This window comes from Bidens hawaiensis, unplaced genomic scaffold (assembly GCF_021521415.1).
Source record: "Bidens hawaiensis isolate Kalapana, Puna unplaced genomic scaffold, B.hawaiensis_p1.1 tig00005587_1, whole genome shotgun sequence".
NCBI lineage: Eukaryota > Viridiplantae > Streptophyta > Magnoliopsida > Asterales > Asteraceae > Bidens > Bidens hawaiensis.
The window spans coordinates 1,181,793-1,197,182 of record NW_027491361.1 but is presented as its reverse complement, the minus strand read 5'-3'; the positions used below and the strand labels follow the sequence as shown (position 1 = coordinate 1,197,182).

Genomic DNA, 15,390 nt, shown 5'->3' with positions numbered 1-15,390 from the left:
GTCAAGCGTATTCTCCAATGTCTAAGGGGAAATCCTAACATTGGGTTATGGTACCCCAAAGATGATACTCTTACCGCTTACTCAGACTCTGATTATGGAGGATGCAAGATCAATTTCAAGTCTACTACAGCGGGATGTCAATTCTTAGGAAGCCGGCTTGTTTGCTGGCAGTGTAAGAAGCAGACAACGGTCTCCACTTCAACCGCCGAAGCTGAATATGTTGCAGCCTCGAGTTGCTGTTCCCAGGTTTTGTGGATACAACAACATCTTCGCGACTACGGTTTGAAGTTTCTTACTACTCCCATCTTGATCGATAATTCTGCTGCCAATTGTATCACCAAAAATCCCGTACAACATTCTAAAACGAAACATATCAAAATTCGATATCATTTTATACGGGATTGTTATGAAAAGAAATTAATTGACCTTGAGAAAGTGTATACTGATTTTAAAAAAGCCGATCTATTTACCAAAGCTTTTGACAAAACACGTTTTAACTTTCTGCTTGGTTTAAATGGATTGAAGACCCTTGCTGAGATCCTAAAATTAGGATGATTCCCTTTATTTTAGTTTGTTCTAGTTTAAAATTTTTGTTTTTAGGTTTTAGGGGGTGAATCTTAGAAAATACAAAAATATTGTGCTTTTTGTCTGTATAGTAAAACCCAAAAAGATTCTGAAAAAGTCAAAAAGAATGTGAATTTTCTTGTTTTGTAAAGAAAAATCCGAAAAGACAAAAAGATTGTGTTTTTAGTTTGTAAAGAGAAAAACCAAAAAGATTTTTGCTTATGATCGCTGAAAATTATTTCATTTGCTTTTATTTTGAAGGACATATACTTGTATATGTTTGGTCCTGATAATTTCTTGTAAATCTTCCGGTTAGCCATTTACCTGACAAATGGAAAGTACTTGGGGCGTTCGTTAAGCTGTCTACTTTATTTTTAGCTGAAAATTTAGTCAGTTTTTTAAGTTTGTGAAGCATGCTTGCATGTTTTGGTCCTGTTCTCTACTTATAGATGGATAGGATAGCCATTTATTTATAAACTTAAATTAACTGGGCACTTAAAATCATTTTGTTTTATGCTCCTCAAAATTTTGATTTTTTGAAGCAAAAAGAGAAAATGATAGTACATTGATTATTTGACCCCAAATCCAGAAAGAAATAAGATTAAAAGACTGCGTGCTTAATAATTGGTACATTGATAGGTCTTAAACAAGCTGCTAGAGTAAAGTAAGTGATATAAACCTAAAGAAAAGCCAAATTGAAAGAGGTGTTAGTCTCTAGCAAAAGTCTCGGTGAAGATGGCAGAAATGTAATAATCGGTCATACTCAAGCCTTATAGTTGTTGATCACTCAAAAATATAATAAAGCAAATAACAAGCGTTAGGATTCTGGACAGTTTGAGTCTTTATGCGGCTTAATCATCTGGGTATTCATAAGCATGAATATTTCACTCGCTTTTTAGAGCAAACCCAAAGTCATTAAACTTGATCACCGCTGTACTTCGTACAATCCAAATTACTGACTTGATCAAAATCCGCTTTTAGTCATACAATTGTTCATCCCTTGCGTGCGTCTCAATACCAATAAGAAACGGACCCAGGGGATACAATGTATGTAAGCCGACAGATGGACTCGTGCATACTCACTCACAGTAAAGGAAACTTGATGCATTGCTCAAAATTACAATTGGTATAACAATTTTTTGATCAACACTATAACGGTTTAAGTCAAGTTAGGATGATTTGGCAAAAATCAAATTAAGCTTGAACTGAGATTAGGGGCTGATAGTTTCTGATATTCTGTGTGCTAATTGAATCATAAATCATATCACAAAAATGCTCGAAGGTTTGTTATAAGATTTAAGTAGACAACAATATCAATGACAGACTTAACGCCAGTCATAATATCGCTGAAATATAAAACTATGATGGAAGGGCATTTTAGTTAATATGATTCTCTGCTCAAACTCAACAAAAACACAAAAATATGTACTGCTTTTGATAAATCATAGAAAAATACCAAAAATATTGTGCTTTTTGTTTAATGGTCGGATATTTTTTTTAAATACATTCTTTAATTTTTAACAAAATGCCAAAAATATTTTATTCTTTTTACTTTACATATTATTTAATGATTTTAATTTATGTTTCGTAAAAGTGAAACGCTTTTAAAGTATTTAATTATCGGGATAAAAAGGTCCTCGGTAATTCTTTATTTATTTCATTTAAGTTAAAAAAAAACAATTCGTTAAGTATGGATAACGAACTAGGTGATTCTTTAGCGAGGTAATGTCTTGTTCGCTCACCTAATTCGCTTCCGCACTCGGTAACGAATCACTTCTACTTCGTTATAAATATTTAACGAATCAATACATGATTCATGTCTTGTTCTCTATTCTGACGTAACAAATTGGAATAACGAATTGTCTAATTCGTTATTTAAATTCAAATGAATCGCTTGATTCGTACAGTGAGTACCTTGGGTGGCGTGTTAGGCTATATAGGACAGAAACACGAACAGTCCTTCACTGTTCATCATCTTTCTTCACCCTAAAGTCACCCTTTTCAAAATTTTTCTCTGATTGTCAACCGTCAAAATTCGATCTTTCACAAATATCATTGTGTTACTAAGGTATAGACGATCATATCTATATGATTTTCATCAAAAATGACGTTGCTTTGATAGACTAATTATGTACTTTTGTGTTCTAAGGGTTTTCCGAGTTCAAAACCCTAGTGTATTTATGATATACTGTGTTTTTATAATAAATGTATAGTCATTTGTGACCGGAATGTGATTCCGAGACCTTGGGTAGACCTTAATCAACGATCGATTATCGTTTGCTGGGTTGATTGATGGATAATACCTTTGGGGTTTTAGACTCTGTTTAACTTATCGAGTGTTTTTATTTATGTCACTGTGTTAAGCCTCAATTTTAACACCTTGAGCTTCGTATTGTGATTACGAGTTGGATAGACCTGTTTTTTTGATTACTCAACGATGAACATGAGCTTATTGAATCTGGTTTTGTTCAGTTGACCGTCGGTGTTCTTATTAATTTTGACTTTGACTATGCGAGTCAAAGATTAAGTCTAAATTATTGACCATTCGTTATATTTAGCGAATTGGAACTACCTAGTGTCCAATTCGTTAAGGAAATACACGAACTAGCACAGCGAAACACTTATTCAACGAATCAAAATACGGATTCACCAAATCTGTAACGAACTAGACTTTAGTTCTTTAACTTTTATAGTTAATTCGCTGTGTCTCTTTTCGTTAACCTATCTCTTGATTCGTTACTGTATGGTAACGAATCATAGTGATAATCACACGAATGACATTTATTATTAATTATTTAATTAAATTTAAATTACCTTTTAAATTAACTAACTTATTCCAATCGTCTAAACGCGTAAATACATTAATTACACATATCGTATGAAATTAAATACACCATTTATAAATAAATAGATGTGCTAAATGTATATTACATCTTCACATTCCTTATATTCGTTTACTTATACTGTAAAAATGGCTGATCAAGTAAATCAAGATCCACCGGTTGCTGATCCAGGGAAACAAGAATAACCACCACAAAAGCAACCACCTCAAGAACAGTAGGAAGATGTTATCTTATTACCTTTTGACATAAAACACAATATCTGTGCTTATGTTGATCAAGATATTGCTCATGTTGCTGTATTTGGTGATATGTTAGCTTTCTTACGACGCTCAGCAATACATTATGCAATTACTGCTCGCCCTATAGTTTATCTGAGTATCGTTAGGCAGTTTTAGGATACAGCTGAGGTTGTTGAGGCGGAGAATCATATTAGAGCCACGATTAATCAAACTGTTATTACAATTGATGTGGGAGTGGTTCGCCGTGTGCTTCAATTTGGTGATTATGATGACAACCCGAGTGAATTTAACAAGCAGTTGATCAAGGGTTTGTTTACTCGTCTACATTATGGTGGTGATATTGATAAATCTATGTTGATCAATAATGGATTATGTCCACCATACAAGTATCTTCTTCATGTTTTAATTCATTGTATGAGTGGTCGTCGTGGTGGATTTGACGAATTTAGAAGCAGTGTGAAATCAGCTTTTGTTGCACTTATCCTCAACAAGCCATTCAACTACTCCGAGCTTGTATTCGATCATTTGAAAGAACAAGTTCAACAAACACTTCAAAAGAAGAAATTTTTAATGTATCCTCGATTTCTACAACTAATCATTCAAGATTTAATTCTCAATTTAGTTGTTGATCCAACTCAGGTGAATGATGTGATTCCTATGGAACACATGAAAGCTGATACCGTACATAGGATGTTGGTTTATCGAAAGGAGAAACCAAAGGACGAAAGAATGATTGGTCAAATAATTAATTCGAATTATGTATGTCCTCCTAATGAACGCTGGATTCACGACGACTCGGATTCCGAGTGTGAAGGGGGAGAAGGTGGGAACGATGATGATGGGAATGATGATGGTAATGATGGTGATGGTGGAGCTGGTGATGCTGCCCTTCAAAAGCAACAAGAGGCAGTAAATGCTGCATTAGCTGCTACCATTGCAGCTCAACAAGAACGAAAGAGGAAAGGGAAAGCGGTGGCAACTGGAGAGCCATCAAAGAAACGACGTGTGTCAGCTGGGGCTGGGGTAATTATTGGTGTTCCACCACCTCGTCATTCAACGCCTCAACGCTCGGTAGTGCCGCCTACTACTAGCACTCTGATGCTTACATTGACAACGACGTTGGTGTCTCATGAAAGGCTTGGGTTAATTCCACATATGGCGCTATCTGAAATACCAAGGCCACCTGCTACTTTATTACTGTCCCTCCAACACCATCTATGAGGCCTCCCCATCCTCCTCCTCCTCCACCTCCCAGTGATGTCTCTTTCATTAGAATCACTCGGCCTCAGGGACCCATCCAACCTGTTCATCCATCATTGTACAAATTGCCACCCAACCGCCAAACAGAGATGCTATAAAATCTTCTTCATCTTTATGAAAACCAAATGGCAGCTGACCGTTAGAATCAGGAACGTCTTATGGAGAATCAAAGACGGATGATGAGTTATATCTCATTTTGCCAAAAGGAGACTAAAGCGCTGCGTGCGATTGTTGAGTCTCAGGGGGTGAAAATGAAGGAACAAGAAGAGTTAATCTTGTAGTTGACTTGCAAAGAAGATGCCCTAAAGAAACTCAAAAATGATGATCAAGATCCCGACGAGTCTAGTGCAGGAGGTGAGCCTAAACAAACGCACGGCTCATCTTTCGGTGCTGGTACTAGTGGCGATGAGGACTCAGGTAAACAGATTGTTATGTATTAGGATCCAACTGCCGCTAAGCTAATTGAGATGATTGCAGCCAACACTGTGATATTTTTGGATGGTTCGGGGGTGGTTAGAAGTGTGGTGAACAGAGATGAGATAGAAGTTGGTGAGTTTGTTGATAGATCTCTGACACGAGAGCATATTTCCATATTGCTAGGCTTGAATGATGAACAGTTGAATGTGTTAGAGACTGAGCCTGATGTTGAAGTGATGAATGAGGAGGGTATATCAGATGATCCGTCAATTCAAATGAATACGGATTTTATTTATGAAGACGAGGATGTTGAGATGGATGATGTAACTGCTGAGGAGTATCCTGACTTGTTTCAACACACGAACTTTGATCAAGGTGCTCCTGTGTTTGATGAGCAGACGGTTAAAGCGGCTGAAGATGATTTGGAAAATATGTCTAAGGGAAAGAAGGTTGTGTATACTCGGTTTAGATCGATTGAGAACCCAACTGATGCTGACATTGCTAAGTGGTTCAACTACAAAGCGACGGGTAAGATTATCAAGGAATATCGTTTTGTTGATCAAGAACAAAAAGACACAGCTGCTGCATGGGTCAAAGAAAATCAAGTGACCTCCTTCAAGACTGTTTCCAAGGTACATGGTGATATTGTCTCATGGCTTTATGATTCTGAGCTTAAAGTATGTATAATTAAATGGGAGAAGGGAATCCAGTACTACGAAACGATAATGGATGTTCTTACTTTACCGCGTTGGGATGTTCGTACCCTCGCGATACGTCCATTTATCAATCATAGGGGTTACCGGACAGTTAAGTGGTTTCATCAACACTTACTGTTCGACGTCAGTCATGGCTTTAAGTTCTTCAAGCCCTAGGTCCCGAGACATAAGCGTATTGATGAGATTGACCCTAGGAATAGCTGGAGGAAACTGGTTCTAAAGGTAAAGCCGCCGAAAACGATGAAACAGGTGACGGTGAAGACGATGCCCCAATATATCTCTCGTTCAACCTCTGGTATTATGACAATCGTACTGGCGAGGCCGTCATTGTCCTTGGCAAAGGACTGAAAACTGAGCTCATCAAGATAATCGACCCTATGTGGTTGGTTAATTTATCTGAAACAGACAATGACGTGCTACACAGGAAACAGATTATGATCGAGCGCCATGAAGACTACGACCTGGCTATGCAATTCCAACGCGTTGTGCGTGTTTGTCATGAAAATGGAATTCATAGTTGCAGAGACTGGCAGTCCAAGCGCTTCAAGTAACTTAAGGATAAAGAGCTCAAGACGAGGGGGTGTCTGTTAGTGCACGGTTTTGCGTCTTGAGTCTTTGTAATTATCGTTAACGTTTTTGTTTTATATTTTAATGTAATGTCTAGTTCTCTACACTTGTGTGGCGAACTAAGACTTAATTTTATTCCCTCCTGATTCGTTAGGGGATGTTAACAAATCACGGGGTGATTCGTTAAGATATTTTGTTTATTAATGTATGTAACGAAGTAGTGTCTGGTTCTCTAGGGAATGTTAGCGAACCAGACCTATCTTCTATATAAAGTGAACATTGTTCACGTTTAATGTAAGTTTTGGGAGTTAATTAACGAAACCTTGTCCAAATCCTCTCTCGATCTTCATCCTAATATTATACGAACTATTGATATGCATATACTGATAATACATATACATATATAACACTTAATCTAAAGTAATTATGAGCTAGATCTGTTATTAATGTATTAATCATATATACACAGATCTGATATCTGTTATTGTTATTGGATTGATACACCGGGTTCCAACAGTTGATACAAATGAATCCGATAAATTAGTTAGACTCTCCTCATCATCATGAGACGATTCATTAATCTCATGTGTTTCAGGAAATGGAGTCGAGGAAGAGTCAACAAAATGACCATCATTAGATGAGATAGAAATCACATTAGACGTATCAGGAAGATCATCTTGTGAAGCATCAACACAAACAGTACCAGAAGATCTTGGAGGTAAGAATTGATCTTCAAAATACGCATGCACCAAGTCTTCATCTGGTTGATCGGCTATTTGTGTGAACGACTTAAATAAATCTCATAATCGAACATCCAATCAGGTCCTTTACCTTGAGGAGGTGTGGTATACCTTTGACAATCAACATGGTACCACTCCTCTACACAACCCGAAGTAAAGTTAAATACATGTTTCTTAGGTGATGCGTAACACAAGAAATAACATTCAATAGCCTTTTCTTCAAATTTTCCCGCATCTTTCTTTAACGTAGTACAAGGACACCCGAATGGTTCCAAATACTTTAAGTTAGGCTTTCGCTTGTTTAGAAGTTCATAGCTCGTCTTTTGAAGCTTCATAGTCAAAACAAGATTAAGCGTGTAGCAAGCAGTATTCACAACCTCGTTCCAGAACTGAACAAGAAGCTTAGAATCTGCAAGAATTGTTTGAGCCGCTTCAATCAGTATTCTATTCTTTCTTTTTGCCACACCATTTTGTTGAGGTACATAAGGAGCACTATATTCTCAATGAATTCCTTTCTGGATACAAAAGAAATCCAATACATTGTTCTTAAACTCCTTACCATTATCAATTCGAATACGTCTCACTTTAAGTTTATACAATGATTCGATCTTAGTGATTAAAGTTTGAACCAGAATGGGTGTTTGTTCTTTTGAACTCATAAATAACACCCAGGAATATCTTGAATAATCATCAATGACAACTAGACAGTTGCAATCACTAGCGATACTCTCACGATTCACAGGACCGAACAAATCCATATGAAGTTGTTCCAGTGGAGTGTCAATGGTATTGATTAACTTAGATGGGTGCGACTTCTTCTTCTGTTTGCTCATCTTATAAGCAACAAAGTGGTCAGTTAATTTAAAATATTTCAAGGAAACACCATAAACCAAATCATTTGCCATTATATAATTCATTTTTCGAACATGAATATGACCTATCCTTCTGTGCCACAGAATCGTGTCCTTTTCAGTTGCCTTAGAAACAAAACACGTCTCGACAGAAGTAGATACCTTAGAAGTCATGTTTAATACATAAATATCATCCGATCGAGGAGATCGAATAACTACCATATCCTCAGGAATGACGTATCCTGGTTTCAATATATGCACTCCTTGTCATTAAATACGGTTTTGTATTTCTTATCACAAATTTGTGACACACTCAACAAATTATGATCAGCTTTATCACAATAACTAAATTTCTAAAATGTGATACTCCCATTTGACACATCTCCTTTCTTTGTGATCAATCCACCCGAATTACCCGTAAACGCTACATACCCTCCTTGTATATTCTTGGAATTTGTTAAGAGGATAATATTGCCGGTAATATGGCGAGACCATCCCCTATCCATTATATAGTTTTCACCAGAAACAGTCTTGGATGAACTCTACACATGAATGAAAAATGATCAATTCAAAAAAGCAGCCCAGGCCTCAGTCTTGGGCACCCCTTGATCTTCACTTGAAGTTTTAATGTTTAATGAATTCAAATGTGGTTTAGCCGCTTGTGAATAAGTCACAGGTTTTTTAGACTTTCGTTTTAGGTATGCAGCTTGAACGACGTTTGTATTCACATTTTTGTAGCTTGAACAAATTTGGGCTTTAAATTACCTGAATTTTCTAACATGAACCACCTTTCGATGATTCACATCAGAAAACATGATATGGGTTTCATCATCAAAAGACATCGGTCTTTTCAAAATCTCATTAATCACAGCAATGGGTTTAGATTTTTCCTTGATAAATGGGGAAGATTTTGTGAATTCTTCAGTCCACAATTCCTGACTACATGACCTTGTTCACCACAGTGAAAACAAGTTGTCATGTCAACACGATCACGTTGTGGTTTAGCAGGTTCTTGTGCAACCGAAGGTTCATGAAAAACGCCAGCATTGGGACCATTGTCCAAATCATCAAATGTCATGGATTTCTTTTTCATGTAGAAATCAAGATTTGAACAGATTGAAAAGCTATGTAATGTATCATTTCCATTTGATTTAACAAATTGCACATTCTTAGAAGATTTTAACAATTGTTTAGCCTTTATCAAAGGATTTGTTACATTTGACGTTTTGGAATTCACTAACTTATGTTCAAGATCTTGTATGTTGGAAGTTTCAATCTGAAAGACGCTATCAATCAATTCAGGCTTGATTAGATTAAGCGGAATGTCTTTCTTAGTGTAAAATTTGCTAATCCCTTTCAACTTAAACAATTGATCAATAGATTGGTTAGAAGCAACATGATTGATAAAAAGCATCAAATTCTCATCGGAAATCTTTGGTTTTTCTGATTTCTTAGGTTTAACTTTAACCTGTTTCTCCTTTTTCACTTGAGATGCAATCTAACCATACACAGCCTCCTCAAATTCATGAGGTTCACATAAATTGTGATTTGAATGTGGAATGTCCTGGTTTTTGTGTATAACATCAGGTTCAAATACATCCTCAATGATTACCTTATCAACATTTTCAACAAAGACTTTGGTGCTTTGAAAATGAGATTTTTGTGATGAGGAATCGGCATTCAAATTGTCATTGTTAACCATTTTAGATTTTGTCTCAACAACAGGTTCATTAACAACATTTTCCTCTTTTTCCGCAAAAGGATTTGCAGTGTAATTATTATGAAATGGTGGTGGTACTTCAACAAAATCTACAACTTTCTTGGAATCTTTTTGCTTGCCAGTTACTTCAATGATTTCATTAAGAAAAACGATGAATTTCTAAATTTGCCCAATTTTCTCTTCAAATCAAAAACCTCATTTCCAAGTTTGGTAATTTTAGTTCGATGTTTCAAAATATCTTGATATTGTTGATCGTTAAATTGTCATTTTGACAGACAATTCAGCTTTCAAGTCATGATTACTCGCAGACAATGCTTCGATTTTCTCCCTATATCTCATTTGCGATTCTAGTGATTGTCTATATGTATGCTAATTTGAAGCAATTTCTTTTACCAATATGTCATTATGCTCTTTTAACGATTCTAACCTTATCTTAAATTGTCACACTCAACACAAGGCACAGTTGCAGATTATTTAACAGAAGAAGAGGAAGAAGAACTAACCTCGTCAAACTTTAGCCATGCAAGCGAATGACACGAATCATCAAAATCTGATTCTGTTTCAATGTCAGATGACAGCTCATTCCCACTTGCATCTTGAAATCTGTCATTCATCTCAAACATAGCCAAGTTATCTTGATTAACGTTGCACAATATTCTTTGAGGCCAATTAGTTCCATCAGCAGCAGAAAGCAAGGCTTGTGATCCCGAAGCAGAAGGTTTACCGCCAGAAGGTTTGTCAGCATCATTGCCCTTTTTCACATGACTTCTTTCATAATTTCGCGGTCCATTATATTCTTTTGTCGGCTTATCACACTCTTTTGCAAAATGACCAAATTCTTGACAGTTAAAGTATTTGACTTTCAGCTTATCGAACCCAATTTTCTTGTTCAAAGCTGGTAAATCTTTACTAGTTCTTTGCATGAATTTCTTCACTTTTCTTACAATCATTGCCATGTTCCACTTAAGATCCATAAGCTCAAGATCATCGGGATCTATTTGACTTTACTCTTTACTGGTTAATTCACTCATTGCAATTTTGCTACCCACCAGATTCTCATACAATGTCATAAAAGCACACATAAAAGAATAGTTTTTCTCAGCTTCTTTCATGTTCACGATTGGTGGTGGAATGAAATTGTTTGTAGAAGAAGATCCACCAGAATTCTCAGTGTATCCAGATTCCATAAAACATACATTTGGATCACTATATGTTGAAGATCCCACATTTGCATTTTGAGTGAGAAATACAGTGATCGAAGCTATAGTGCTACTTAAAGGCATACTTCCTCCATAGAAAGATGGATCTTGAATCTCTTTTGAGGAATTTTGACACTTTACATCATACTCTCTAGCTTCTACTATCTGCATAAATTCTGAAGCAATCAGATCTTTATTTATGAAGTAATTGTTTTCTTTTAACACCATCAGAAATGTTGAGTTGGAACTTGGTAAGGTATTCTTCACCGTGACAATCTTATCCGATTCAGTAGGCTCCAATTTCAATTTGAACATTTCTACTATCAAATGGTTAAATCGGGTAAGCATCTCCTTAACCGTTTCACCTTTCAATAAATTAAAGTTTCGAAATTGAAACTTTAACATTACTTTATTGCTTTCTTGTGTATTTCCCATGCTTCACATTTTAATATATTGGAACAGTGAAGCGCATATCTTGATACTTCCAACTTGATGAAATATGTTATCAGGTAAATCCATTGTTAAAATTGAGTATGCTTTGGTCTCAATCTCTAACGCTTTCTTTTCTTCTTGTGAATATTGAGAAAAAGCCTTTGGAGTAAAACGTGTTGTTTCACTACCAAGCATCGGAACATTATAATCTTCATCAAGACAATGAGAAAAATCATGATGAACAGAACCAAGATGCACGAAAACGTGTTTCCCATTTGGCAAAATCACTGAATTTCATCAGTCTTGGACATTTTGAATGAGATCCAATTTCCGCATCGAGGTGTAACATTTGCTACATGAGTACGTTTCCGCATAGAGATGGCAATGGCAAAATAACTGAAAATTTTAAATTTAACAAGAATCTAAACTTGAGGGTTAAAAGTGAAAAATCTATAACGAACTAAGAATAGTAACCTTGACGAACTGAGTCTGGATAACGAACCAAAGACACGAACTAGTAACTTAACGAATCATATAAGGTATCAGTAACGAACTAGAAAGAGTATTCTAACGAATTAGATTATAACAAATTAGTAACGAATCAAAGATACGTCGCTAACGAATCACAAATGAATTAGTGATAGCGAATCAGCTACAGTTGATAACGAACAAGATCACGAATTGTTGACGAATTGAGATGACGAGTCATGAACGAATTGATAACGAATCAGGAATTAAAATGTAACGAATTCAAGAACAAGAATTAAGAACATTAAGTACGAAAAAGCTACATTCGATAACGAACAAGGTAGTTAGACGGTTATAACAAACTCAGCCACCTGACACGAATCTGTTCAGAATTGGTAACGAATTAGAAAACATGGATGACGAATAAACAATAACGAATTATCGTCATTAATGAATCTTCAAGCAAAACAAGCAGATCTTCAAATCTTCAAAGGAACTCCCAGAAATATGGAAAATTTCCAGATTCATGAACACACAAAAACCAAACTCAAGTCCGTAATACTACCTTAATGAACTACCAAATCATCCAAATCATAGCTCAAAATACTCGTCAATCACTCGCGAATCCAAATTTACCTATCCCGTATACTTTTATAGATTAGTTGAAGTATTGAGTGAGAGAGAAAATGGGCAGAGGTTCAATACGTTAACTCAACACTTTTATTATCGGGGTATAAACACCCTATATATAGACGATGGATACCAATTCGTTACACATCCCGTAACGAATTGGATACAGTTCGTTAACTTACAAGACTCAAATGGAAAGCATAACGAATCTCTGATTCGATATGCCCCCATTCGTCAACATTCGATTACGAATGGGAACATACATAACGAACTAACAGTCCATTCGCTAAACGTCCTTAACGAATGGGCCTTACATATAACGAAATGGCTAATTCGTTAAACATCCTTAAAGAATTAGCCTATACTTTAATGAACTAACATAAATTACATAAATTCCCTTAACGTTAAAATATAATAAATTACAAATGATAATTACAAAGACTCGAGACGACAAACACATGCACTAACATTTAACTACAAGGGCGAGCTGGATCGATAACAATGCAACAAGGCTTATTTATGTTAACAATATAAGTACTTATTACATGTACTTATTCACTGTCTTGGAGTACGAATAGGTGGGTTTGACGAGTGCCGAATATTGCTGCAGTCTGCTTTCGTGGCTCTTATTCTCAACAAGCCATTCAACTTCTCAGAGTTGATATTCTACCATTTGAAAGGGAACAACGATGGTGGTGAAGGAGGAAGCAGTGGAAATGAAGGGAATGATGGTGGTAATAGGGTCGTTGTGGCAGCTCGTGTTGAGGCTGCTCAACATAAATGAAAGGGAAAAGCACCAACGAAAGAAAAGCCAAAGAAGATGAGGACTCTAAGAGGTGATGGAGTGGAGATTTGTCCATTCGTACCAAGGTCATCCGATCCTCAACAAACACCGGTGTCGTTAGTACCCCGACTATTACTTTGATGACCACGGTATCTTCTGATCCGAGATTTGCATCAATTCCACAGTCGATGAAATCTCCAATTCCAACCTCTCTGATTACTAAAGTTGCTACAACTCTTTCACCAACATTGACGACAATGCAGCCAACGGCCTTATTATATATGAGGTTTAATCTTCCTCAAGGTCCTGTGCAGCCGATCCCTCCGGCTCAGCAAATGGACATGCTGTTGAGTTTGATACACCTTCAGGAAAGTCAGATGGCCGCTGATCACCAACTTCAAGATCAGATGCGGTTGGATCAACAAAAGATGGTAAGCCACATTTCTTATTGTCAACGAGAGAATCGTGAGCTTCGGGCTTTGGTAAATGCTCATGGGGAGAAGATCAAGCAACAATATGATATGATCCTTTAGCTCACCAACAAAGGTGATACATTGAAAAAGATTAAAGGTAACGATGATCAAGACCCTGACGTAGGTGCTAGTGGCAGTGATCAGCAACCAAAGACCGATGCGTCTGGTGATTCTGCTTGTATTGATGCTGAGGGTGGTGATAAGCAGTTGGTAGTGTATCAAGACACTACTAATGTGCAACCTATTGAGTTTGTAAAGGCCAACATGATTTTATTCATGGACAACGAGAAGGGTTGTGACATTCATGGCAAAATGAGGTACACCTAGTTCACTATGTAGCCAGTAAATGATTAATCGGTTAATTCGTAACGATTAAATAAGTAACCAACCGATAGTGATTATGACTCGTATATATACGATCGATATTAAGATCCCAATACATACTAAACCATTTAAACGAAAAAAGGTTTCGTTTAACTATACACTATGAACTTAAACGCGATCGTTAATACCAAAACAAGCATTGCATCATCATTCAAGCCGAAAAAGACATATAGAACACTTATATAAGATTTTTTAAGAAATTCATGAAAATATTTTAGATTTTTACGAGTCGGTATGTTTTTCTTATTTTACAAAAATCGGCTGAAAAACACTTGTTTTCTCTTAGTTTGTCGAACCAGAACTATTTTTCTCGTGAAAAACCAAACCCGAACTAAACTTGGAACCGAGATCGAACTTCCGGCACACAAAACGAGGAAAGTGGGCTAAAAGAGAGGCCCAATGGGCCCCCCTAATGGTCCAGCCGCAATAAGTGGGGTCCACCCCCTTGAAAAAGCTTCCTAAATAAGTCTCATTCAGTTAATATTTCTACACACATCAAAAAACAATTCAAATAATAGCTAAGGTCGTCAAGGTCCAGCCATGAAACACCCTTGTAAGCTCCAAATTCTTGAGTTTTAACCGTATTTTAATCATGTTATAATCATATATGCATGTTTCGATTAGTAAAAAATCATGTTTAATCATCAAAAACATCTTAAAACTACCTAAAATCATGTTTGGTCTTAAACATGATTACAAACCCGAAACATATGGATTTTTGACCAAAAACACGGATTAGAACGTCGATACAACGTTTTTATGGTTTAAAAGTTCGGTTTGAAACCCTAAAGGAAACCCTAAGTAATAAGGTTTAATGATGGATTACTTATTCTTGGTTTTGTTGTATTTGATCTGTAGATACTTGTTATAGCTAACCAAGGACCCGGTAACTTGAGCATAGAGCTTAACCAAATGAAAAACCGACAAGGTATTACCGATTTACTCGTTTAGGGGTTGTTTAGGATTAGATTGTGAAGTGCTTGTTTTTATTTGTGAAACTTTACAGGAACATTAGGAACCATAAAGTGAGTCCCTTTCAACCTTTGGTAATTTTTCGATAAACGAAGAATATTTGGTGAAGTTATTACCGTTTATTGCTGATT

General features: G+C 36.3%; 1 protein-coding gene across 1 annotated transcript in view; it reads left to right on the top strand.

Moving 5' to 3' along the window:
* LOC143630166 (uncharacterized) overlaps nt 1–7,173 on the top strand; it is a 39,496-nt gene extending 32,323 nt beyond the window's left edge. The window contains exons 3-5 of the mRNA XM_077099247.1: nt 5,507–5,572; nt 5,699–5,851; nt 7,076–7,173. Coding sequence (XP_076955362.1) covers nt 5,507–5,572; nt 5,699–5,851; nt 7,076–7,173 — 317 coding nt within the window. The remainder of the gene's footprint in view (nt 1–5,506; nt 5,573–5,698; nt 5,852–7,075) is intronic.
* Nucleotides 7,174–15,390: the final 8,217 nt, after the last annotated feature.